At 44.7% G+C, this 25,515-nt stretch overlaps 1 protein-coding gene across 1 annotated transcript in view; it reads left to right on the forward strand.

The window, feature by feature from the left end:
• LOC126184252 (Down syndrome cell adhesion molecule-like protein Dscam2) overlaps positions 1 to 23,536 on the forward strand; it is a 536,335-nt gene extending 512,799 nt beyond the window's left edge. Inside the window, exon 6 of the mRNA XM_049926621.1 lies at positions 23,361 to 23,536. Within this exon, the coding sequence (XP_049782578.1) occupies positions 23,361 to 23,536 (176 nt within the window). The remainder of the gene's footprint in view (positions 1 to 23,360) is intronic.
• The last annotated feature ends 1,979 nt before the right edge of the window (positions 23,537 to 25,515 follow it).

Below are 25,515 nucleotides of genomic sequence, written 5' to 3' on the forward strand. Positions count from 1 at the left end.
ATATGTCAGAGTAATCAGAAACACTGTGACCAGCTTGTAAGGCTGTTGCAGGGTAGGTTGCGCCGAGAAATAATAATTAAGAAAAAATTCGATACATTGCGCTGTTTCCGATTTAATTTGCGTTGACCCTAGCCGATCAGGTCGTTGCGCGCACAAATTCATACGCGCTATAATGGTGCAGTGCACAAAGATGAGTGGGTCCGTGAGCTACCTGTCGTTCAAATGCCCATTACCATTTAAAAAGCTCTTTTGCCGGAAGTGATAAATTTAAGGTAGGTGAGCAAAAGCTACTTTTGTTCGGTTTCAGGAAACCAAATGAAAACACGTTTGGCGACTCTGTCTCTGAAAGTCTGATTGAAGTTGCGCGCACACGACTTTACTGGCTAACTGCAAAGCTAATTAAATTGGAAACGGTGCAAAGTATCGATTTTTTCTTAGCAATTATTTCACAGCACAACAGTGGGCTACGCATATATTATTCATTACTGTTATGTTTGTGGACACCAATGTTCTAACTACATGTTCCTACACCATGCAAGGAAATGTTCTTGCCATATTTTCTTTGTCGTCTTCTATTGATGCAGTTAATACATGAACACCCCGTACTGGCAGTTCAGGTTTTGAGTGCCAATCAATGGTTTCAGCAATAGGCTTAGGCATTTACGGAAGAGATAGATCCCTCTCTAATTTTCTTAGTCTTATAAAGCGTAATTTTCGACAGACTTACTTACGTTCTTCAATGATTATGTGTGTTGTCCCTTTGTTCGTCGTATTGGGACATATAAAACAGGACTAGATACTGCGTACAGCTTTTATAGGCCCAGACTAGCTGATATTTTTCTTTCCGAGTGTCCTAAGTTGAGCTGTTAATATCTTCAGTGTACCCTAAAACTTCTCAGTGCTAGTTTCCCGTTTTGTGTTAACGTGTTGAACATGACTATTGAGTTCATTAGTATACAATTTAGCCAGTTCTGTGCAACACTTCATAAATCGTGTCTGAATCTCAAGAGTTTCATTAATTTCAGGTCCACATATAGGTGAATGTTTTCAATGGGTAGTGATACTCTTCTACCATCTAGTAACTGAAACATCACAAGACCATATTTGTTCGTAGCTTACAGAGTTTTAACTGCACTCTACACCCCAATCTATGATTTTATCTCCCAGCCTTTAACATATCCAATTGTTTGACAGGATTCAATACTTTCTCGATGTACGTTTCACGTTTTGTGACAACACATTGGGTATCTTTGTATGGATCAATAACAACATACATTAATGTAATTCTTGTCGTTTCATTTCTTATGTCGACATACATGTGAGAATTTTCTTTGTAGTAGAGGCTCTGAGACACTACATTCACGATCAACATCCATCATTCAATTAAGAATGAACTGGGAAACTCCAATTATAGGTCCACATCAGTTGTAGAAAATTTCAAAGCAAATGAAAATTTTGGCCAGACTGAGACTCGAGCCCAGATTTCCCGCTGGTCGCGAACAGTCGCCTTAACCACCTCGGCTATCCAAGCACTCTTCCAGTAGCAGCCCAAATCTTCATTTGTCCTCTCTCTCTCCTCCCAAACAGGCTATGAAGGCCCAACTGTACCGACCGGCCGCAGTGTCATCCTCAGACCACAAGCGTCACTGGATACGGGTATGGAGTGACATGTGGTCAGCACACCGCTCTCCCGGCCGTTGTCAGTTTGAGACCGGAACCGCTACTTCTCAATCAAGTAGCTCCTCAGTTTGCCTCACAAGGGCTGAGTGCACCCCGCTTACCAACAGCGCTCGGAAGACCGGATGGTCACCCATCCAAGTGCTAGCCCAGCCAACAGCGCGTAATTTCGGTGATCTGACGGGATCCGGTGTTACCATTGCGGCAAGGCCGTTGGCTCCATTTGTCCTGCTGTCTGCTTACCCTTTACCATATTACCGCGATTACTGCATAGGTTGAGACACGGCTTTCTCTCCACATTTCTCTGTTACCATGTGAAACACAGCAGTCCAGTGTTTGAGACACTGCGTTGACGATCAACAGCCGTATTCAGGTAAGAATGAACTCGCAAGCTGCGGTTATGATTCTGCATCAGCTGTAGAATATTTCAGAGGAAATAAAAATTTGTGCCGGACCAGTACTCGCACCTAGATTTTCCGTTAACCATGAGCGTTCGCCTTAACTTCGACTATCCGAGTAGGCTTTCAGGAGCGGCCCACTGCCGTGCCATAGCAAGCTAATGATGAGAGAAAACAGCGCTTCACACTGTGCGCGAATCACTGTAATACAGTGCAAGCACAAAGGAGAGTACACAGCAGAACAAACCGCTCACTTTGGTCATCGGCACGCAATTCACACCAGCAGTGATAGAGCCTTTCGACGAGTCTGTGGCCAGGAAACTCCTTGCCACCTTATGAGGACCGGCTTAATTCAGCGAATAGAAAGCGAACACGCTATCCCAGGTCGAATGCGACGCTGTAATTCACCACCAAGACGCCCCACCTCGTTATAGCCTTCACAAGAGTAGGGATTCTTAAATATTGAACAATATTCAGAGAGGGACATGGATGATAGTAGGGAAGATGAAGAAGGGCAGGCAGGGAGTAAGGGTGGGAAGCTGTCTTCAGCTCGAGGTCGAGGCTAAAGCTTTCGATAACATCGTTTGTTCCAGTAGCCTCGTATCGGTATTACTAGTGTGAGTTTGCAATAGCTAGAGGGCTCAATTTGGAGATGTCATAAAATCCCAGAAATGGGTTATCATGTTTGCATTTGCCGATAACTACACCATAAACGAAGTAGTCTGTTTTACTTTGTTATCAACGTGAACTATCCACAGTGTCTAAGAGGAATGATTGACCACTCACAGCCATGTAACGAGGAGTAAGAACAGTTGTAGTAAAAAGATGCTAACTGACAGGTACTGGAGACTAGTGTAACAATCGGTTTCGAAGTAGACAAGAATAGCTGTTGCCAGTGCATTAAGTCCCATATCAGCCCTTTCCGAACGAACGTGGAGAAGGGAACTGCAGGCAATGGGCAATTGGAGTCGGGTATCTCACAGAAGTCTCACAGTGGCACATAAAGATTCTAAATTTCAGTGGACCAAATACCACGGGAATTGGGATAAGGTGACTGGAGATGTATAGTGTGATCCCAAATGCTGCAATTTTATCCTCTTTCGATCCGATACAAGGTATCGAGTAAACCGACGACACAGTAAGGTGCTTAACTCTCAGCGTTTGGTTTTGTTAAGTTCTGGGGTCCTTTTCTACCATTACTTGGGATCACTCATTCAATCTACCGTGAGCATGAACCAGGATATTTATGTATTCCAGTGAAAGACTGTATAGATATTGTACCACAATCATTCTATTCTCACAGCATACAAACAACCAGCTATCACAAAAATTGGGGTCTATAATATGCCGGGAGTGTCAGTCTTGCTACATTGGACAGACTGGGAGGTCACTCTGTACCAGGCTTAAAGAACACCACTGAAGCTGGAGACTGAAGGAGTCTGATTCAGCCTTTGCAGAACATTGCCTGAACAATAACCACAAATACACAATAGATGTAAAAGTCCTACACACAAAGGAAAAGGGTGCTAAATTGAACCAATTGGAAATTTTAGAAATTAAAAAACAGCTGTGTATATTCCAACACCTATTATTAAACGAGCAAACCCAATTCAGTTATTCACCTCTTTTAGATGAGATCACAACGCCAGAATAGAAGCAAAACTTTGGGCCCCAGTCTATCATAGTTAAACATATCTTGGCTGAAAAATGGTCATTGACAGAAGATGATTATCTTTGCTTTGTCATTATGTTTATCTGTGCATTGTCATCTTTGGGAATAAGTACTTGAAAATGAGCTTATAACCCGAAACCTAGGTTGTGCAAGAACTTCAATAGTAAATTGTGAAACAAGCCTAAAAACGGTGTTTGGTTAGGTAATTTACAAGTTTTACCGAGAATCCACAGTTGATTCAGTTAAAATGATTCGGAATGCAAGCCAAGCAACGTTAACTGCGCTTTATTCCTAATCAAGAAGGCGAAAGCATGTCAACATTTTTGGTTTTATAAACAGAGCCTAAATTACAAAATAACACCAAAGTACACTAACATCAAGATCAAAGAAACCTCAGCTTCAACAGGACATGTGAAGGAGGCAGCAGAAAAACTATGGATCAAACAAGAAATGTCGAACTGGTACACAGTCCGTGATAATGTGAGTATGCACCTGAAATTAGTACATATGCAGCATACTCACTTGCTTCATCCATGTGAATTTATGTGATTAGACACAGTTTCAGACATCATTTATAATGTGTTTCAACGTCAAAAGAAGAAGTTAGAAAAGTTATTATCAGTGAAGCAGAGAACCTTAATCAAAAATGCCGATCCACTTTGCAGATAGAATTGTTAATTTATCAACATTAACCCTTTCTGAACCAGAAGAAAAGTCAGTACACAAGACTGTCAGGAGTATCAACACCATCTTGAAGAAGAAACTGAACTTCAAAGGGAAATATAGCATTAAGAGCAAGATAGATTCAGTTAACAAGTCAACAGATGTTAAGATTCCAATAAACGCAATATTAGTCTCTTTTGATGTGCATAGCTAGTTCATATGTATTCCAGTGGAAGACTGTAGATATTGTGTCACAGTCATTGTATTCACACAACAAACAACCAGCTATCACAAAAAGTGGGGTTACACTGCGTCGAAACTCTGAAGACGGTATTGAAAACTAGTGTTAAATACATTATCACAGTATGAAACTTCCTGGCAAATAAAAAGAAGCCCTCCTGCGAAACTTGCAGAACTAGTACTCATGGAAGAAAGGATATTGCGGAGACATGGCTTTGCCGCAGCCTAGGGGAAGTTTCCAGAATGAAATTTTCACTCTGCAACGGAGAGAAGGTGATATGAATCTTCCGGCCAGATTAAAACTATTTGCCCGACTGATACTCGAAATCGGGGCCTTCGAATTTCTCAGGCAAGTGCTCAACCATCTGAGCTACCCAAGCACAACACACAACCCGTCGTCACAGCTTTACTTCAACCAGTACCTCGTCTCCTACCTTCCAACATTCACAGAAGATCTCATGCGAAACTTGCACAACTAGTACTCCTGGGAATTTGTGGTAACGTCTTATGGGACCAAACTGCTGAGGCCATCGGTCCCTAAGCTTACGCACTACTTAATCTAGCTTAAGCTATACGCTAAGGATGACACACACACACTCATGCCCGAGGGAGGACTTGAACCTCCGACGGGGGACGCCTAGGACCGTGCGGCTACCCCGCGCGGCAGCACTCCTGGAAAAAAGGCTATTGCGGAGACATGGCTTTGCCATAGCCTGGGGGATATTTCCAGAATGAAATTTTCACTCTGCAGCAAAGTGTGCGCTGATATGAAACTTCCTGTCACATTAAAACTGCGTGCCACACCGAGACTCGAACTGCGAAACTGTGCCTTTCGAAGGCAAATGCTCAACCATCTGAGCAACCCAAGCGCGATTGACGATCCGTCCTCACAGCTTTACTTCCGCCAGTACCTCGTCTCCTACTTTCCAGACTTCACAGAAGCACTCCAGGGAAACTTGCGGAACTAGCACTCCTGGACGAAAGGATATTGAAGACATGGCTGGTGCCGAGTTCGAGTTTCGGTTTGGTACACAGTTTTAATCTGGGAGGAAGTTTCATATCAGTACACGCTCTGCTACAGCGTGAAAATTTCATTCTGGTAACATTACCACAGTAGTTTGCTGCAAGAGGCATGGCTGTAACTGGGGGACCCGCAAAGCGGCGGCATGTCCGTCAGCGACCACAGCTCATGACAGAGTTAAGTTCAGACCGGAAGTAAAGATTTTCCAGCTAAATCCGCGAGCGCGCGAAAACTATAGCCTATCAGACCAGCACGGACTTGTCATTTGAGCTCACACCATCCCACGATACGACATTCAAATCTAAGTCAATTATACGCTCCTGGAAATGGAAAAAAGAACACATTGACACCGGTGTGTCAGACCCACCATACTTGCTCCGGACACTGCGACAGGGCTGTACAAGCAATGATCACACGCACGGCACAGCGGACACACCAGGAACCGCGGTGTTGGCCGTCGAATGGCGCTAGCTGCGCAGCATTTGTGCACCGCCGCCGTCAGTGTCAGCCAGTTTGCCGTGGCATACGGAGCTCCATCGCAGTCTTTAACACTGGTAGCATGCCGCGACAGCGTGGACGTGAGCCGTATGTGCAGTTGACGGACTTTGAGCGAGGGCGTATAGTGGGCATGGGGAGGCCGGGTGGACGTACCGCCGAATTGCTCAACACGTGGGGCGTGAGGTCTCCACAGTACATCGATGTTGTCGCCAGTGGTCGGCGGAAGGTGCACGTGCCCGTCGATCTGGGACCGGACCGCAGCGACGCACGGATGCACGCCAAGACCGTAGGATCCTACGCAGTGCCGTAGGGGACCGCACCGCCACTTCCCAGCAAATTAGGGACACTGTTGCTCCTGGGGTATCGGCGAGGACCATTCGCAACCGTCTCCATGAAGCTGGGCTACGGTCCCGCACACCGTTAGGTCGTCTTCCGCTCACGCCCCAACATCGTGCAGCCCGCCTCCAGTGGTGTCGCGACAGGCGTGAATGGAGGGACGAATGGAGACGTGTCGTCTTCAGCGATGAGAGTCGCTTCTGCCTTGGTGCCAATGATGGCCGTATGCGTGTTTGGCGCCGTGCAGGTGAGCGCCACAATCAGGACTGCATACGACCGAGGCACACAGGGCCAACACCCGGCATCATGGTGTGGGGAGCGATCTCCTACACTGGCCGTACACCACTGGTGATCGTCGAGGGGACACTGAATAGTGCACGGTACATCCAAACCGTCATCGAACCCATCGTTCTACCATTCCTAGACCGGCAAGGGAACTTGCTGTTCCAACAGGACAATGCACGTCCGCATGTATCCCGTGCCACCCAACGTGCTCTAGAAGGTGCAAGTCAACTACCCTGGCCAGCAAGATTTCCGGATCTGTCCCCCATTGAGCATGTTTGGGACTGGATGAAGCGTCGTCTCACGCGGTCTGCACGTCCAGCACGAACGCTGCTCCAACTGAGGCGCTAGGTGGAAATGGCATGGCAAGCCGTTCCACAGGACTACATCCAGCATCTCTACGATCGTCTCCATGGGAGAATAGCAGCCTGCATTGCTGCGAAAGGTGGATATACACTGTACTAGTGCCGACATTGTGCATGCTCTGTTGCCTGTGTCTATGTGCCTGTGGTTCTGTCAGTGTGATCATGTGATGTATCTGACCCCAGGAATGTGTCAATAAAGTTTCCCCTTCCTGGGACAATGAATTCACGGTGTTCTTATTTCAATTTCCAGGAGTGTATATTCGTACACATTCTCTGCTTAATCAGTTTGCGGGGCGCAGCTCCACCACTTCGGTAGACATCATGACAGCACCCCTCACACTTGTTCCCCATTATAGAATAAATGTAATCACAAGAGAATGGAATCGAGTGCGGCACTGTAGCCACCTTTAGGGTCACCCGCGAGTAAGTCTATCGTGAGGGCACCACCACGAAGGTGAAAACAGCCCAGTATCCTAATTACAGATCACATCGCTAAACACCACCGACCACGGAGCTAATACCGGTCTCCCTTGATCTCTTGTACCCAAAAAAAGCACCAATTAGCGGCATTCTGTTGATCAGCAAATTCCAGACTCGCTTACTGTCTCTGTCGCTCTGAAGAGGCCCCTCGCTGCTTGTCTGTGTGAACCAACGTCTCCAAACACGAAGATGAAGCTTTTCACCTCTCCTCAAAATACTGTATTCCTATTGGCTAATGTTGGAGACAAAGGGAAAGCTGATGCAATTGAGATATCAAAAATAGAATTAAATTATCCATTTGCACTGTCATGTTAAATTAATTGTGTAACAGTTTAGAGGAGTCAAATAGATCACTTAAAACACTAACTTCCACCTTACGGTGATCCTATTTCATAACAAAACATATTTTCAAATGCGTTTCAGTATCAAATGCAAACATTATCCAAATCAAGTAATGAAATTTTCGTTACAAATAGATCGTAGCGCCAAATATATCCGAGGTCTTGTACGCGCCCTCCTTCACCTCAACGCTTCGACTAAATATATGTGGTGGTAAAAAAATCCTACGAACATACAAACTCGCGACCACGAAACGCGGCATCCGCCGACTGCAAGGTAGCCCCGACCGCTCCGGTTGGGAGTGAGAGACCCACACCCACGACGACCATGGCCGCTCATAACGAATGTGCGCGCAGTACAACTATCGGAAACAATAAATTAATCAGTCGGGAGATTGACGTCGCGATTGGATTTTTAAAAGTACAATAGACTTCCTAAACCGGTTCTGTTTATTACATTCGGAAGGAAGGAGGAAGGTTCTACTGCGTGATAGAATAGAGACAACAGCAAATACCGTTGCAATACAGAGTCCAGCTCACTTGGTAGACGCGAGCCCTCGCTGAGGGAGGAAGATCAGACAGGTAGGCACTTTTTTTGTACATGTCACAGGCTGAGCTAATCCATTACTTAGCGTTGCCGACTGCTCGTGACCACCCTTGCAGGCAGCCCCTGTACGCTGCGAAACTAGCAGCTGTAGCTTGGTCGTATACATGAGTTCTAAAAAAAATTCGACACCGACATAGAACCACCAGTTTAAAAAATCAGCTTTACCCAATCCGAGGCAGCAATGTTGTTGACCACACACCCGAATTTCTTACACGAAATGTAGATTCATCCCGTTCATACGAGTTGTTTTTGAAGATAGAAGGAATCGGACAATACACAATGGATCACGTCGCTAAAGTATCGTCACTTGTGAAAATCCTGTACAGGACTGTAGTATAGGCTATATTCCCTCTAAGTATTCTTTCAACAAGTAGAGAATATCCTTGCTTATCTGGGACGTTTTTCATCACAGGGTTAGAATATTAAACTCACTTTTGGCTCATGATGGAGTGCTAAGATCTACCACTGTCACAGGATGCCTCCTCACTTTCGGATTCTCACATAAGATAACAGCACACAGAATTTGTAAACAGGATTATACTACGTATCACTTTATAAATTCGGTAATGCATGTGATTGTATCACTATGGTTATCTCTCCCTGTGTAGGTGGGAGATTCAAATGTTAAAAAATATCGTCGCAACGAAAGAAAACGCAAAGTCAAGAATCCGCGGTGCCCTTGCCATCGCCTCCACCCGCCAGGCGGCATGTTACTCAAATCAAATTGATACGTTAATTTATTAAATTGATCATGAGAGTCACTTTGCATGGCGAGTAATTTTTCTTTTTTAAGTATTCGGCTCACAAAAAATGGGTCTGAGCACTATGGGACTTAACATCTGAGGTCATCAGTCCCCTAGAACTTAGAACGACTTAAACCTAACTAACCTAAGGACATCACACACATCCATGCCCGAAGCAGAATTCGAACCTGCGACCGTAGCGGTATCGCGGTTCCAGACTGAAGCACCTAGAATCGTTTGGCCAGTCGGATTACACTCACCTGGTAGTTTAAATGGAAATTCCTGGAGCGAAGACATTGTTCTTTTCGAGAAATACTATTCAGAACCGAGATTTGAAGCTGACGACAGAAGGATTCTACCGCCGGCATTATACATTTCACATAAGGACTTCGCTAATAAAAATATGATCACAACTGCTATGTTACCGTCACCCTGCATAAAAAGCGGTTTTGGTTCTACAGGCACACACAAGAGTAGCTGATAGCGTTACGATTTCTGGTAGAAATGCTGTCTTCGATTTGGAATCAAGTCTTTCCAGTAAACCACATACTTGCGTTAGATATTATGGAGACGCTTTTTAATTATTACAGTCACTGGTGAATCATTTTCATGGCACTCTCATATCTCTAACGACTCACCTTTTCCGAACCTATCTGCTACAGCGAAAATCCAGCGTCGCTTTAGATAGTCCCTCTGCATGTTGTAGCTCTTCATCAGTCTCTGCCCCGCCGTCCCTACAGCTTCGTCCATGTGATCGTCCCAATTTAAGTCGAAACAGAACACAAGTCGGAGAGTGCTATAAATACCATCCTCTGCACCCCCGTGGAGAAGCAGGCTGAGCTGCGTTAATGCGATAGGACCATCTTTTTTGACCACTTGGTGGAAATGGCAACATGTTGCCATAGCTCTGTCTAACGGTGTACGATGTATAAGGTCAGCCCCAAAATGAAGCTTTCTCGTACAACACGAGGTAGTATAAAAGACAGTACGAACAGTTACGGTGGTGTTTCTTATTGGGAAAGTTAGGAAGACTCCACATCATACAGGAACTGGAAGAAGGATGAGGATTTCGCTACTGCGTTGCAATGCATTTCCAAACTACATACAGGTACTACAGTCCAAAGGAAATCTGCATTGCTCAGGGTGCTTTAACGTCTGTCATGCAAACATTCTATCATCGTTATTTTGTAGCATCCAACGAAGAATAAAAAACTGCAAACTATAAAACCTCTGCTAACTTCATCTGACAGAGAACTCTATAATATTTTTACAATATTTCTCCCTTCCTATAAATCGAAAACAAATACCATCTCAATGCCGACATCGATTATATGTGGCAATCCTATTAAATACACGGGTACTGATTCACTCAGTGATCGAGGTCACCTACACAGACCAGTGTAAAGTTTCAGCGCCTGTACTGTAGGAGGAACATATCCCACAGACAATCAGTCGCAAGAGAGGGTTCCTGTTTTGTTGTCTGATACTTTTTGTTCTGCTGTAACACGCTTTGTACACCGCCATGTATTTTTATTTTTTTCCGCCATGAATTCTGTGTCAGGTCCTAAACTGATATTAACATGTTTCGATTTATAAAGGGGGTAGTTTGCGTTGTTGCCCCGCATGATGATTAGGTGAAATATTTTGTCAGGATTTGTAAGCGGTGGGTCGCGAGGTACAGCAGTACGCGAACACCGAGAAGTTTAAACAGTTTTATTAACAAAGGCGGATTATAAAACACGCACGCTACGCGTACCCATCATCACTGTGTCTGACATCCTAACACCGGCTAATTACGCTCGTATCGAAAGGCTCCATGGTGAGCTAAGAAAAGAGACATATTCATGCCCGAGGCCACGCTAGTTAATGCTGCACGCTGCGGACAGGAGCCAGTGCCATACTCTCTGCGTCGCATTCCAGCCGGACACACGTGTACTGACCAAGCAGATTGTCAGCATTCCAGAGAGGCTGGGTGGCGAGCGCATGTTACATACTGTACGGCTGCGTGCAACCCGTAGACCCTTACATCACTCTCCCCAGAGAAAAAGAGAACCATAGGTGGCTCAAATAGACCTCCTGGGCGTTATCAATCTATCTCGCCATTTGTGGCATCAGAAGTCATTGCAACATGTATTTCATTTGCAGACACAGCAACGTTTGGTACGGAGAAGCGTGCCTTCAGGATGACAATTTCATACATGACAAATTCTGTTGACAAAAGACAAATTCTAGCATTTGATAAACTATCAGTAATCCTTAACAAAAGAGTGTTTAAATATAAGTGTGCACTCATAGCATGTAATCCTTGGAATAGTTCTTTGATATCTGCGTTCATTACATTACGAATTATGTGGAAATGTGAGATAAATTGCTTTACAATCTGTCCAATGAAAACTGTGTAGTTAGTAATGGTTCTTCGCATATTCTTTAATACGATAACTTCATTAGAGAGGTTAGTTGAACCTGTACTGGACTGTTGTTCAAGACCTAATATTCTGCCTTTAACTTCCAGTAGATCTCGACTAGTTAAAGTACCAAAATCAAACCAGGCACATTTACGCCTAATTAAAGTTTTGTTTGGCAAAAGCTTTAAAAATAGTAAATCTCTTGTTCATAATTAGCAAATGTAGACTCTACCTGCATTTTGTCTGTGATCCAGTTATTATACCAAGATGTACCCATTTCCAAAATTGTATCATTACCCTTAACAGAACGAATTACATCAATTTGCTTCTTTACAGAATGGAACTGTTGCTGGATTTCACTCAGATTTTACTTGAGGACAAGTTTTGTATTACTCGTACTTGTTGAAACTACCATGTCTGATCGTGGTTCAAACAAAACACCTGTACTCTGTGGTACTATTACTACAGCATTAGTAGAATACGCTATCATAGCAAACAGTAGAATAAAAATGAACATGGTTAATTAGTTCTAAATACTAGAGTTAACAATAAAAATAAAATAAATGAGTTTCTTGTGGTAACCTGTGGAATAAAAGGTTTAATTTCACTGTACAATCGTGCAATAGCTTCAGTACTAAATTTTCACAACACATTCACATAAGCACATGGCTGAAGTAAACACATGCATTGCACTCTCACACACTACACACGTTTACGCAGGTTGTAGGGGTGTCTGGAACAGGATCGCTCGGAACGTGGCGATGCCTCGGCCTCGAAGTCTACACTGCGAGCTCGTGATTCTCGCTTCCTGGGTTGAGAACTTCAGGTCTCCCTCTTGGTCGGTCATCGTCGTCTTCCAATACTACAGGAAATCTACCGAGAAATGCCGTTACATGATTGACATGAACTACAGTCGAACAAAAGGACAGTTGGAGCTTAAGAGTGACTGGCGACAACACCTCCAAGATCAGATATGGTCCTTTCCAGAACTTCTTAAACTTTTTGACTTCACTCTTCTTTAGCACCACGTTGCTCAGATACACAAAATCTCCAACTTGATCTGTGGCATTGCTGCTTGGCGGTCGTGTTTTCTTGCTTGTTGAAGAAAGGATTGATGATTTCGCTGCTTCACTCCCCTCCATGCCTCCTTTAGCTTGTGTGCTAGATCCCTTACGTGTTCATTGCTGATTCCGGTAGTCGATCGTGCAAAGTCCAAGAGTGAATGCATCCTTCTTCCGTAGACGATCTCATATGGACTTAGGCCAATTGAGCTGTGCATTTTGGCATTGTAACAATTTACCAAGTACGCTAATCAGACATCCAAATTGTCGTGTTTGCCGCTCACATAATGGTTAATCATTTTAATAATTGTTCTGTGGACTCGCTCGGCTCTTCCATTTCCTTCAGAGTGTGCTGGTGTAGTCCTTAACTGAGTTATTTGCATGAGCTTACAAGTCTGTTTAAGAAATTCACTCACAAAATTCGTTCCTTGATCACTAAATATACTTAATGGTGATCCACACTTAAAAATCCATTCTTTTACAAAAACTTTAGCTATAGTCTCAGCACTCTGATCAGGTATTGGTATCATGAGAAGGTATCTAGAGAAATGATCTAACATTGTCAATATGTATTTGTTTCCATCTTTACTCTTAGGCAGTGGTCCTACGACATCTAGTCCTACTCATTAAAATGGTTCACCTGTCTCTGGCACTTCTTGCAATGGTGCTCTACTTTTTCCTGCATTATTCCGTCTGTTTCAGGAATCACATTGTGAAAAAAACTCGAAAACGTCAGCTTTGCGGCTCGACCACCAAAACATTTGAGCTATTGTAATGTTTATTGCTTTTTTACCGCAATGTCCTAATAGTAAAGAATCATGTCGTTCTCTCATGATATGCTCGTTCATGCTTTCTGGAATAACTAGGCGGTTTCCTTTACTAGTGATTTTGTACAATAATCCATCTACTTCGACAAAACGTTTATCATTTTTCCATAATTTGCATTGTGGATCTTCTTCTTGAGCTGCCTTTAACTCTTCTTCTCGACTAGTTGTAACACAAACATTGACTTTTCGACTCACTGCCTCAGCATTCACATGTTGCTTACCAGATCGGTGAATAACCTTAAATTGGTACCCACTCAGTCTTAACGCCCATCGTGTTAATCTGGAATTGAATACTTTAAGATCAATAACCATTTAAGTGCGGCATGATCTGTAATAACTGTAAATTCTCTTCCAGTTAAGAAACATCTGTTATGTGTTATACCAAAAACCAAATCACAAAGCTCTTTCTCAGTAGTAGTACACTCCTGGAAATGGAAAAAAGAACACATTGACACCGGTGTGTCAGACCCACCATACTTGCTCCGGACACTGCGACAGGGCTGTACAAGCAATGATCACACGCACGGCACAGCGGACACACCAGGAACCGCGCTGTTGGCCGTCGAATGGCGCTAGCTGCGCAGCATTTGTGCACCGCCGCCGTCAGTGTCAGCCAGTTTGCCGTGGCATACGGAGCTCCATCGCAGTCTTTAACACTAGTAGCATGCCGCGACAGCGTGGACGTGAACCGTATGTGCAGTTGACGGACTTTGAGCGAGGGCGTATAGTGGGCATGGGGAGGCCGGGTGGACGTACCGCCGAATTGCTCAACACGTGGGGCGTGAGGTCTCCACAGTACATCGATGTTGTCGCCAGTGGTCGGCGGAAGGTGCACGTGCCCGTCGACCTGGGACCGGACCGCAGCGACGCACAGATGCACGCCAAGACCGTAGGATCCTACGCAGTGCCGTAGGGGACCGCACCGCCACTTCCCAGCAAATTAGGGACACTGTTGCTCCTGGGGTATCGGCGAGGACCATTCGCAACCGTCTCCATGAAGCTGGGCTACGGTCCCGCACACCGTTAGGTCGTCTTCCGCTCACGCCCCAACATCGTGCAGCCCGCCTCCAGTGGTGTCGCGACAGGCGTGAATGGAGGGACGAATGGAGACGTGTCGTCTTCAGCGATGAGAGTCGCTTCTGCCTTGGTGCCAATGATGGTCGTATGCGTGTTTGGCGCCGTGCAGGTGAGCGCCACAATCAGGACTGCATACGACCGAGACACACAGGGCCAACACCCGGCATCATGGTGTGGGGAGCGATCTTCTACACTGGCCGTACACCACTGGTGATCGTCGAGGGGACACTGAATAGTGCACGGTACATCCAAACCGTCATCGAACCCATCGTTCTACCATTCCTAGACCGGCAAGGGAACTTGCTGTTCCAACAGGACAATGCACGTCCGCATGTATCCCGTGCCACCCAACGTGCTCTAGAAGGTGTAAGTCAACTACCCTGGCCAGCAAGATCTCCGGATCTGTCCCCCATTGAGCATGTTTGGGACTGGATGAAGCGTCGTCTCACGCGGTCTGCACGTCCAGCACGAACGCTGGTCCAACTGAGGCGCCAGGTGGAAATGGCATGGCAAGCCGTTCCACAGGACTACATCCAGCATCTCTACGATCGTCTCCATGGGAGAATAGCAGCCTGCATTGCTGCGAAAGGTGGATATACACTGTACTAGTGCCGACATTGTGCATGCTCTGTTGCCTGTGTCTATGTGCCTGTGGTTCTGTCAGTGTGATCATGTGATGTATCTGACCCCAGGAATGTGTCAATAAAGTTTCCCCTTCCTGGGACAATGAATTCACGGTGTTCTTATTTCAATTTCCAGGAGTGTATAATTCTGCTTTCTTTAATTGTCTGAAGCAAATGAGACTGGATGTTCATAACCATCAACTTCTTGAGACAAGATTGCACCTATGGCAAAATTGGATGCATCTGTTGGAAGAATAAAAGGTTTACTGAAATCCGGATAGACTAACACTGGGGCTGTTGTTAGAGCAGTTTTAAGTTCTACCATTGCCTTTTTACACTCTGTTGACCAATTAAATGTGGCTCCTTTCTTCAGTAGCTGTGTCACTGGACGTGCTATATTTGCATAACCGGCTTTAAATCGTGTGTAGAACTTTGACAATCCCAAGAATGATGGTAGTTCTTTCAAATTCTGTGGTTCAGGAAAATTCTTTACATCTTCAATTAATTTTGGATCTGGTCGAACACCTTCACTGATTATAACATGACCAATATAGTTAACTTTACGTTGTGCAAAATGACATTTATCTATTGATAAAGTCAGGTTTGCGCTTCTTGTACACTCAAAAACAGCTTGTAGTCTCTCAGTATGCTGCTTCATGTTTTCGCCAAAAATTATTATATCATCAAGGTAAACAAGTACTTGTGTTGGGGTGTGCCCTCGTAAAACTGAATCCATCTGGCGTTGAAATGTACCTGGAGCATTATGAAGTCCATACGGCATACGAAGATACTTGTATTCTCCTGTTGCTGTTACAAATGAAGTTTTGGCTTGATCATCTGGATGCACTGTTAACTGGTGATAACCACTTGTTAAATCACATACTGAAAAAATTCGACATCTGCCCAAGTAATCCAAGGTTTCCACTAAATTTGGTAAGGGGTAAATGTCGGGTGTGGTCACAGCTTTCAAAGATCGGTAATCAACACAAAAACGGAACTGTGGTTCTTCAGAAATTGATTTCTTCTTTACAATTACAACAGACGAACACCACGGTGCCCTTCCCCATTCATACTGTTCGTCATCCTTTAATAATTTATGTATAGGTGCTGCAATTTCACTGATATCCTTTAGAAATTTGCGATAGTACCCTATGATACCTAAATATCCTTTTAATTCCTTCTTTGTCTTTAGTACTGGGAATATCATTACCTTTTCTACATTCCGCTCATCTGGCTGTACTCCTTTATTTGTTATCTTATGCCCCAAAAATATGACTTCGGTTCGTAAAAATTCATACTTGTTTGGCTGTAACTTCAGCCTGTGTTCTCGTAATCTATCAAAAACCTCTCTTAATTTTTCATTATGTTCTTTTAGCGAACTTCTATAGCATATTACGTCGTCTAAATACACTAAATACCTGGTTCCTTGTAATTCTGATAACACTACGTTCATTAATATCTGAAACATGCTAGGCGCTCCTTTTAAGCCCATAGGCATCCTCTTATACTCATAATGTGGATAATTAGCTCTAAACGCCGTTTTCTCCATTTCCTTGGGTTCCATTAATGTCTGGTGATGTCCACTGGCTAAATCCAATGTTGAAAAGTACTTTGCTTTTCCTAGCTGGTCTAATATTTCATATATATTCGGGATCGGGAATGCTTTCCCTATTGAAATCTAGTTTACTTTACGACAATCCGTCGCCAATCTATATTTTAACTGTCCACTGGCACCTATTCTCTTAGGGATTAATAACATCGGCCCATTCCATGGACTTTGGCTTACTACAATAATATCGTCTGCTTATATTTTTTCTACTTGCTCTCGTAATGCTTCTTTCTGGGATTCTCGTATCCTATATGGTCTGACATTGATTACTTTTCCTGCATGCTCGGGCCGTATCGGAAGTCTATGCTTTACCATCTTTGTAAATGATAATTTATCTCCTTTTAAATGGAAAACATCACAGTACTCACTACACAGTTTTTTCACTTCAAATTTCTCTTCCTCGTTTAAATGATCCACTCATAATTCGTCTGTAACGTGCGCTGTACGATTCTTGTAACCCATTGCCTGTTCTGGCGTTGCTTTTATCCTCTTTACTGTTGCTTCCACACATAATGGTTCTGTGCTTAAGCATACTGAACTCACATCTCATTTTACTTCATAGGTATTTAATATATTAATAATACATTTCCCACGAATATTTTTCGCTATTGCTTCTGGAATGTACACACGCTTAATTACTTCTTGTTTCGGTACTATTACATCGCCTCCCTCGGGAATTTTTTTGTGTTCAGCTAATCTAATTATCATTACTCTTTCTTCCCTAGGTCTAATTATTTTCGTAAGTTTGTATTGCGGGCGCCCCAGATCTGGTGTCCTACGCTATGACCTTAACGTGCCGTAATGTTTACCTCTTGTTCCGGCCGGTGTGGTCGTGCGGTTCTAGGCGCTTCAGCCTGGAACCGCGTGACCGCTACGGTCGCAGGTTCGAATCCTGCCTCGGGCATGGATGTGTGTAATGTTCTTAGGTTATTTAGGTTTAAGTAGTTCTAAGTTCTAGGGGACTGATGACCTCCGATGTTAAGTCCCATAGTGCTCAGAGCCATTTTTTTGTTTACCTCTCGTCTGTCCGTCCACAGCTAATGCTCCCTTGAACTTACGTAATTCTGTTGTCAGCTCCATATTGTCCTGGTAACGTGGCCGTGGCCCTCCCTGTGATTGCTGTCCTTCTGGTTCTGTCACTAACGGAATGCCATGGCCATTCACTCTGAGTTGTCTCTGTGGTAATCGATAATAACTCTCTGCCGTTGCAGAAAATTTCTTCCTAACAATCCGTCATATGGAACATCTGTTCCCTTGCGTAATACACTCCTGGAAATTGAAATAAGAACACCGTGAATTCATTGTCCCAGGAAGGGGAAACTTTATTGACACATTCCTGGGGTCAGATACATCACATGATCACACTGACAGAACCACAGGCACATAGACACAGGCAACAGAGCATGCACAATGTCGGCACTAGTACAGTGTATATCCACCTTTCGCAGCAATGCAGGCTGCTATTCTCCCATGGAGACGATCGTAGAGATGCTGGATGTAGTCCTGTGGAACGGCTTGCCATGCCATTTCCACCTGGCGCCTCAGTTGGACCAGCGTTCGTGCAGGACGTGCAGACCGCGTGAGACGACGCTTCATCCAGTCCCAAACATGCTCAATGGGGGACAGATCCGGAGATCTTGCTCGCCAGAGCACGTTGGGTGGCACGGGATACATGCGGACGTGCATTGTCCTGTTGGAACAGCAAGTTCCCTTGCCGGTCTAGGAATGGTAGAACGATGGGTTCGATGACGGTTTGGATGTACCGTGCACTATTCAGTGTCCCCTCGACGATCACCAGTGGTGTACGGCCAGTGTAGGAGATCGCTCCCCACACCATGATGCCGGGTGTTGGCCCTGTGTGCCTCGGTCGTATGCAGTCCTGATTGTGGCGCTCACCTGCACGGCGCCAAACACGCATACGGCCATCATTGGCACCAAGGCAGAAGCGACTCTCATCGCTGAAGACGACACGTCTCCATTCGTCCCTCCATTCACGCCTGTCGCGACACCACTGGAGGCGGGCTGCACGATGTTGGGGCGTGAGCGGAAGACGGCCTAACGGTGTGCGGGACCGTAGCCCAGCTTCATGGAGACGGTTGCGAATGGTCCTCGCCAATACCCCAGGAGCAACAGTGTCCCTAATTTGCTGGAAAGTGGCGGTGCGGTCCCCTACGGCACTGCGTAGGATCCTACGGTCTTGGCGTGCATCCGTGCGTCGCTGCGGTCCGGTCCCAGGTCGACGGGCACGTGCACCTTCCGCCGACCACTGGCGACAACATCGATGTACTGTGGAGACCGCACGCCCCACGTGTTGAGCAATTCGGCGGTACGTCCACCCGGCCTCCCGCATGCCCACTATACGCCCTAGCTCAAAGTCCGTCAACTGCACATACGGTTCACGTCCACGCTGTCGCGGCATGCTACCAGTGTTAAAGACTGCGATGGAGCTCCGTATGCCACGGCAAACTGGCTGACACTGACGGCGACGGTGCACAAATGCTGCGCAGCTAGCGCCATTCGACGGCCAACACCGCGGTTCCTGGTGTGTCCGCTGTGCCGTGCGTGTGATCATTGCTTGTACAGCCCTCTCGCAGTGTCCGGAGCAAGTATGGTGGGTCTGACACACCGGTGTCAATGTGTTCTTTTTTCCATTTCCAGGAGTGTACATGGAATGTCTGCTTACCCAGCACTCTTCCGTTTAGTCTTAAATTCAATTCCGCTATGCCCATTCTGTTCATTGTACCTTCCGTAACCCCTTTTAATCTTCCTATTTCTCTATAATTCACAGGTATTTTCGCGGTTAATGCTTCTTCCTTGAGCAGAATTATATGAGCACCTGTGTCGATTAAAAACTTTAACATCCTTTGCAGAATATCGTAATTATTTCATTTTCTGCCTCGCAGTCTACTACCTGCACTTGAGGCCATTTAACAGTGGTTGCGTGCGACTGCTTTGCGTGCCACCTGCTTCATTTCCCGATCAGTCTCCTTGTTGTCTTCCGCGGTTTCCTTCATCTTTAAACATTGTATGCCAGTATTTATTACTTGGAGTTCGACAGTCATTAGCCCTGTGTCCTCTCCTTCTATATTTTCGACAAATAATTATCTTCTCACATGTTGCATCCATATGCCCTCGTTTATCACAGTGATAACAATGTTTTTGAAATTTACGCGCTTCTTCCGCTTTATTGGGCGGTGGTACCCATCTGAGGTTGGTTGGTTGGTTTGAGGATTGAAGGGAGGTACCCATCTGAATTGCGTAATACTACGACAATGTTTGGATACATGTCCTATTTTTCCACATTGGTAACATTTCATTAGTCTCATCGGTTTCTTTCTGCTATTGTGCCAACTCATTCCCTTCGACACCTGATTCCATCCCTTCATTGACATAATAGCACTTGCTTCTTGTTGGGCTTTTTCTACTGCCTATCCTAACTTCACGTTTTCTCCTCTACTGCACACAATAGTTTGAATTCTCTCGTTTGCTAACCCTTGTATAAAACATGCATGCCCTAGTGCAAATACTAATTCTACAGCCCCTTTTTGCTGTTCTCTATCCATTACCCTAGTTACAGCAACCTTGAAAGATTTTGACAATTCGTCTATCCTACTACCCCATGACGCAATTGATTCCCCTGCATACTGAGTTTATAAAAACATATCTAACGCATAAAAATCAATAGTTCTTTTATCTGAAAAATTTTCTTATAACACACTCCTTACTTCCACCCAATTTTTTGTGTTCTCCCGTACTATTAACTTTGATCTCGCATCCCCAGTGATTTTAGATTTTACATATTGAAATAGTAATTCTGTATCCTCGATTTTAACTACTTCGAAAGCAGCACTCGCATTTTCTATGAACTCTTGCTATTCCCTCTTATTCCCATCGAACGTTTTCGGAATCAATACTACCGCATCCTTAGCACTTACACCTACATTATCGCTACTGGAGGACGTCGTACTGTTACAAGTTCAAAGGACCTTAATATTAACTCGTCGCTTTGGCTTGCCTGTTTTGTTGGCTGGATCTTGTTGTTCTTCTGTTGATCTGCTGTGTTTGGGCGTCGCTGCTCGTGTCGTCTGCTAGGCTCTCCGGAATCTTGAGCTCTGCTGTTCGTAAATGGCTTCTTCTTCTTGCGGCGAGATTCTGGGACACTACTGCAATTGCCTATTTTCCTGCTTCTTATGTTCAACTATCCACTTAATTCTTCATTCATCAATTCTGACCCACCAACTAATTAATCAACTATCAAATATCTCACAAACCACCCCGCATCTGACACCATATATTTTATGTCGCGTACCAGCACAGTTTTGTAGTGCAGTAGCAACGTTGACTACAATCTGAGGGTTCATGGGGTGTCAACCTTTGTTGTCGGAGATGAGAGGGAGAAAGCTCTCCTAGGTAGAACTGTGGTTATTGGTTGCAGCGGTAGTCTGTTAGGATTAATTGCAGGATGGGTATGCTGAAGAGTTCAGTGTTAATTTAAGTGGCTCTGAGCACTATGGGACTTAACATCTATGGTCATCAGTCCCCTAGAACTTAGAACTACTTAAACCTAACTAACCTAAGGACATCACACAACAACCAGTCATCACGAGGCAGAGAAAATCCCTGTCCCTGCCGGGAATCGAACCCGGGAACCCGGGCGCGGGAAGCGAGAACGCTACCGCACGACGTTTATTTAAGTTCAAAATGGTTCAAATGGCTCTGAGCACTATGGCACTCAACTGCTGTGGTCATCAGTCCCCTAGAACTTAGAACTAATTAAACCTAACTAACCTAAGGACATCACACACATCCATGCCCGAGGCAGGATTCGAACCTGCGACCGTAGCAGCAGCGCGGCTCCGGACTGGAGCGCCTATAACCGCACGACCACCGCGGCCGGCCGTTTATTTAAGTAATTTATTTATTATCTCTTTGATAACTTATAAAAGAGGTACCAGTTCCTAACCCCTTGTTTAATAAATGTCAGACTCAATTTATTCTTATCAACAGGCCACTCTCCTAAGCTTACAAGAGACAATTACTATTCCGTAAATTATTCTTGTTAATTACGAAACTACAAATGCTATCTATTCCTCGAGACAAAGAGAGGTCGTCTATGTTCACAGCTATTCCCCAGAATAGATAATGATTACTTATCTTGCAGCTGATGTGCGTGTCACCACATCTGATAACCGACTTCTCGCTGAGAATATTACTTCTGCATCCTTCTGCTGCTGCCTGCGTAGCTACACGGTGGCTCCTCAAAGCGACCACTACTGCTCTCCCTGAATCCTCTCTCAGAATCTCTTGCTTATATGCCGTTGTAAGTAGGCCGCTGTGGCCGAGAGGTTTTAGGCGCTTCAGTCCGGAACCGCGTTGCTGCTACGGTCGCAGGTTCAAATCCTGCCTCGGGCATGGATGCGTGCAATGTCCTTAGATTAGTTAGGTTTAAGTAGTTCTAAGTCCCACAGTGCTTAGAGCCATTTGAACCATGCCGTTCTAAGTCGAGGCTGACCTTCTATAATAGTCGTTCGGGATATTTCCATCTGCTGGCTGCTTCGACACGAAATCTCTTTAATGTTCGATTTCTTTTATAGGTTTCCACTCGATGTTACCACTTACGTATATTGGAGAGCTTCCTTTATGGTCAGAGCTTGTGCCTCTCGGCGCAGTCTCCTTTGATTTGATCTGACAAGTATAGCTTATTAAATTTTTTCTTGGGACTGGACACACCTGGAGTTATGGTCTGGGGTTGAATTTCTCATGACAGCAGGAGCACTCTCGTGGTTATTCCAAGCACCCTGGCCACAAAAATTGTTCGTCAATCTGGTGATTCGACTTGATGAACAGCATTCCAGGGAGTATTTCCCTACCGGATAAAGCTCGCCCTCAATCCGTTGTTGTAATCCAACATACTCTTCAGAGTGTCAACATTTTGCCCTCGCCTTCTTGATCAGCAGATCTGTCTTCGGTGGAGCACATGTGGGACATCATCGGACGACAACTCCAGCGTCATCCACAGACAACATTAATCGTCCCTGTATTGACCGATGAATGGAGCAAGCATGGAACTCAATCCCATAATCAGACACTTGGCACCTGTAATACACAATGCATTCATGTTTGCATGCTTGCATTTAGTGGCAGTGAGGGTATTTTACTTTTGCATTGGCTTATTTCGCCCTTACATTAGCCTGTGATCTTGTAGTGTGAATCACATAAATATGTTACCTAGATAAATTTATTTGCCAAATTTCATTACTCTACATTAATTTAGTTTTGGTGTGACTTTTTTTGCGTCATTGTGTGTATGGCTAAAGAAATGTTAGTAAAATTGTACATCCGTATAAATGGCTGAAAACGATGGACAAGTCAACAAACAAACAAGCTCCTTGCATCAGGTGAGAAATGAGACGGGCTCCGACCTGTGGTGTGTTGCAGACGTGGCGCCGGTGCTGGTGGCGACATTCGCAGGCGGCACGCTGCGGCCGGGCGCCGCATGGTCGGCGCAGTGCGAGGCCGCCGGCTCGCCGCTGCCCACGCTCTCCTGGCAGCGTGACGGCGCGCCGCTCAGCTCCGACGAGCAGCGCCTGCAGGTTGGTTTCTGCGCTGCGTAACTCCAGCTATACCTCCATAAATGTTTCAGTGATTCGACTGGTAGGGGTCGGCCGCCAGCCAAGGGTCGTTCCTTCTCTAGCTCCGCGTGATCGCCGAGTGGGCTGTTTTGAAGGTACGTGGAGAACCTTGTGAAGCGTCATTGGTTGCCATTTGGAAACACTGGTTGGTCACTGTTATCTGTCAGGCATAATTTTTTTTCTACATCTGCATCTATGCTCTGCACGCCATCTTACAATGTATGGTGATGGGTATTTCTATTTTACCCTTTCCCGGTTCCATCCGTGAATGATACGTGGGAATAATGGCTGTAGGTTAACCTCCGTATTAGCTCTGATTTCTGATGATTTTTCTCTTTGTGGTCATTTCGCAAGAAATATATGAGAGAAAGTAATACGTTGTTCGACTTTTCTCGAAACATATTCTCTCGGCATTTCAATAATAAGTCTCCACAACGTCTCCCTTAAAGCGCAGCCACTGGTGTTTAAACTGCCCCGTGACGAAACGCGCCGCTCTTCTTTGAATCCCCTCTACCTCTGCTACTTATCCAACGAGGTAATGGTAATACTTTAGACTCAGCCGAGAATATGTTTTTCAAACCCCTTCTTTCGTGGAGCAACTAAATTTTCTTAAGATTCTCTGTCGGACACCTGATCTTCCTAAATTTCTTTTTTTTCCTTATTTGGTCATTACACGTTAGTTCGCTCCGGGTGGTTCATCCTGCGTAATTTACTGTTTCCATTGATTTGTCGTCAACAGTGTAATCAAACAGTAGTGGATTTCTTTGCCTATCTGTTCGCAGTACGTTCGGGTCAACAGCCAGTCCTTGTAGCTATCATCGATCCTCTTCTGGTCTTCCTGCAATTCTTTACTGTCTTCTGATATCGCTACCTTCTTAATGGCACCTACATCCTCAGCGGACAGTAACGTCCCCATCGCACTTCCTTGGGGTGCAACAGAAATTACCTTTCAATGTGTCGATTAGGTTCAAACATGAGAAAAGTGTTTAGTTCTGTATGCAAGTAAGTCCTGAATCTAATCATAAATGTGACCCGCTATTCGGTGAGATCGTATTTTGTTCAATGGCCAACAATGCTATAGTAGCTGTCACCCTAAGGACTTTGGCGACGGATAATGGCATGAATTTCACGTTGTAACACTCAGGAAACACTTCTCGTAAATATCAAGAAGATTTTAAGAAATGTTTCGTCCTAGTTTTCCGGAAAAAGCAGTTACATTGTAAAGGATCTTAGCAGTTACAGGTTCCTTGCGTCAAACCACTCAACATACATTCCTGGACCACTTCTGAAAGTTTGTCGATAGCGTTTTCAGCCACCTTGTAGATTGGTCCGACTTATCACTCGTAAAGTACTTTAACTTTGTGCAGGACTCTCTCTAGCCCCCGAACGTCCGCTGATTTAACGAGTCATAGAAACAACTCAGTAGAGGCGCAGACCGAAAGTACTGATAGCTGCACGAGGACATCAGGCACAAAAAGACGCCTCCATAGAAATACGAAAGAAGTAGGTTTTTTTTATCCTACTGAATCTGGGGTCATTAGAGACGAAGGTTAAGAACGAATTGGAGAACTATGAGGCAAGAAATAATCTTCTAGGTCTGTGTATGAATTATCTTGTCACTCACCTTTAGATTTCAGGAAAATGACGAAAACCTAAATCAAAATGCGTAGACATGGTCTCACTGCTACTCTTTCCGAATACGACTCAAATACCTTAAACGCTGTGCCATCTCGCTCTTGCAAACGCTGTTTGGTTTGTAAAAATTATCCCGGAGTTAAGAAGTTATAGGAAATTCAGAGGGAAAAATCACTAAACCGATTTGACCTGTGCGACCTAGCATTATTCTATCAGAATATTCCATCGTTCGGAGAGTGAACCTATAAAAGTGTGAAAATAATTTTCAGATTGCCCTTCGAAGCAGTCAACTGGTAATATTTGTTTTAAAGTCAAAAAATGGTTCA

This window comes from Schistocerca cancellata, chromosome 4, assembly GCF_023864275.1.
Source record: "Schistocerca cancellata isolate TAMUIC-IGC-003103 chromosome 4, iqSchCanc2.1, whole genome shotgun sequence".
Classification (NCBI taxonomy): domain Eukaryota; kingdom Metazoa; phylum Arthropoda; class Insecta; order Orthoptera; family Acrididae; genus Schistocerca; species Schistocerca cancellata.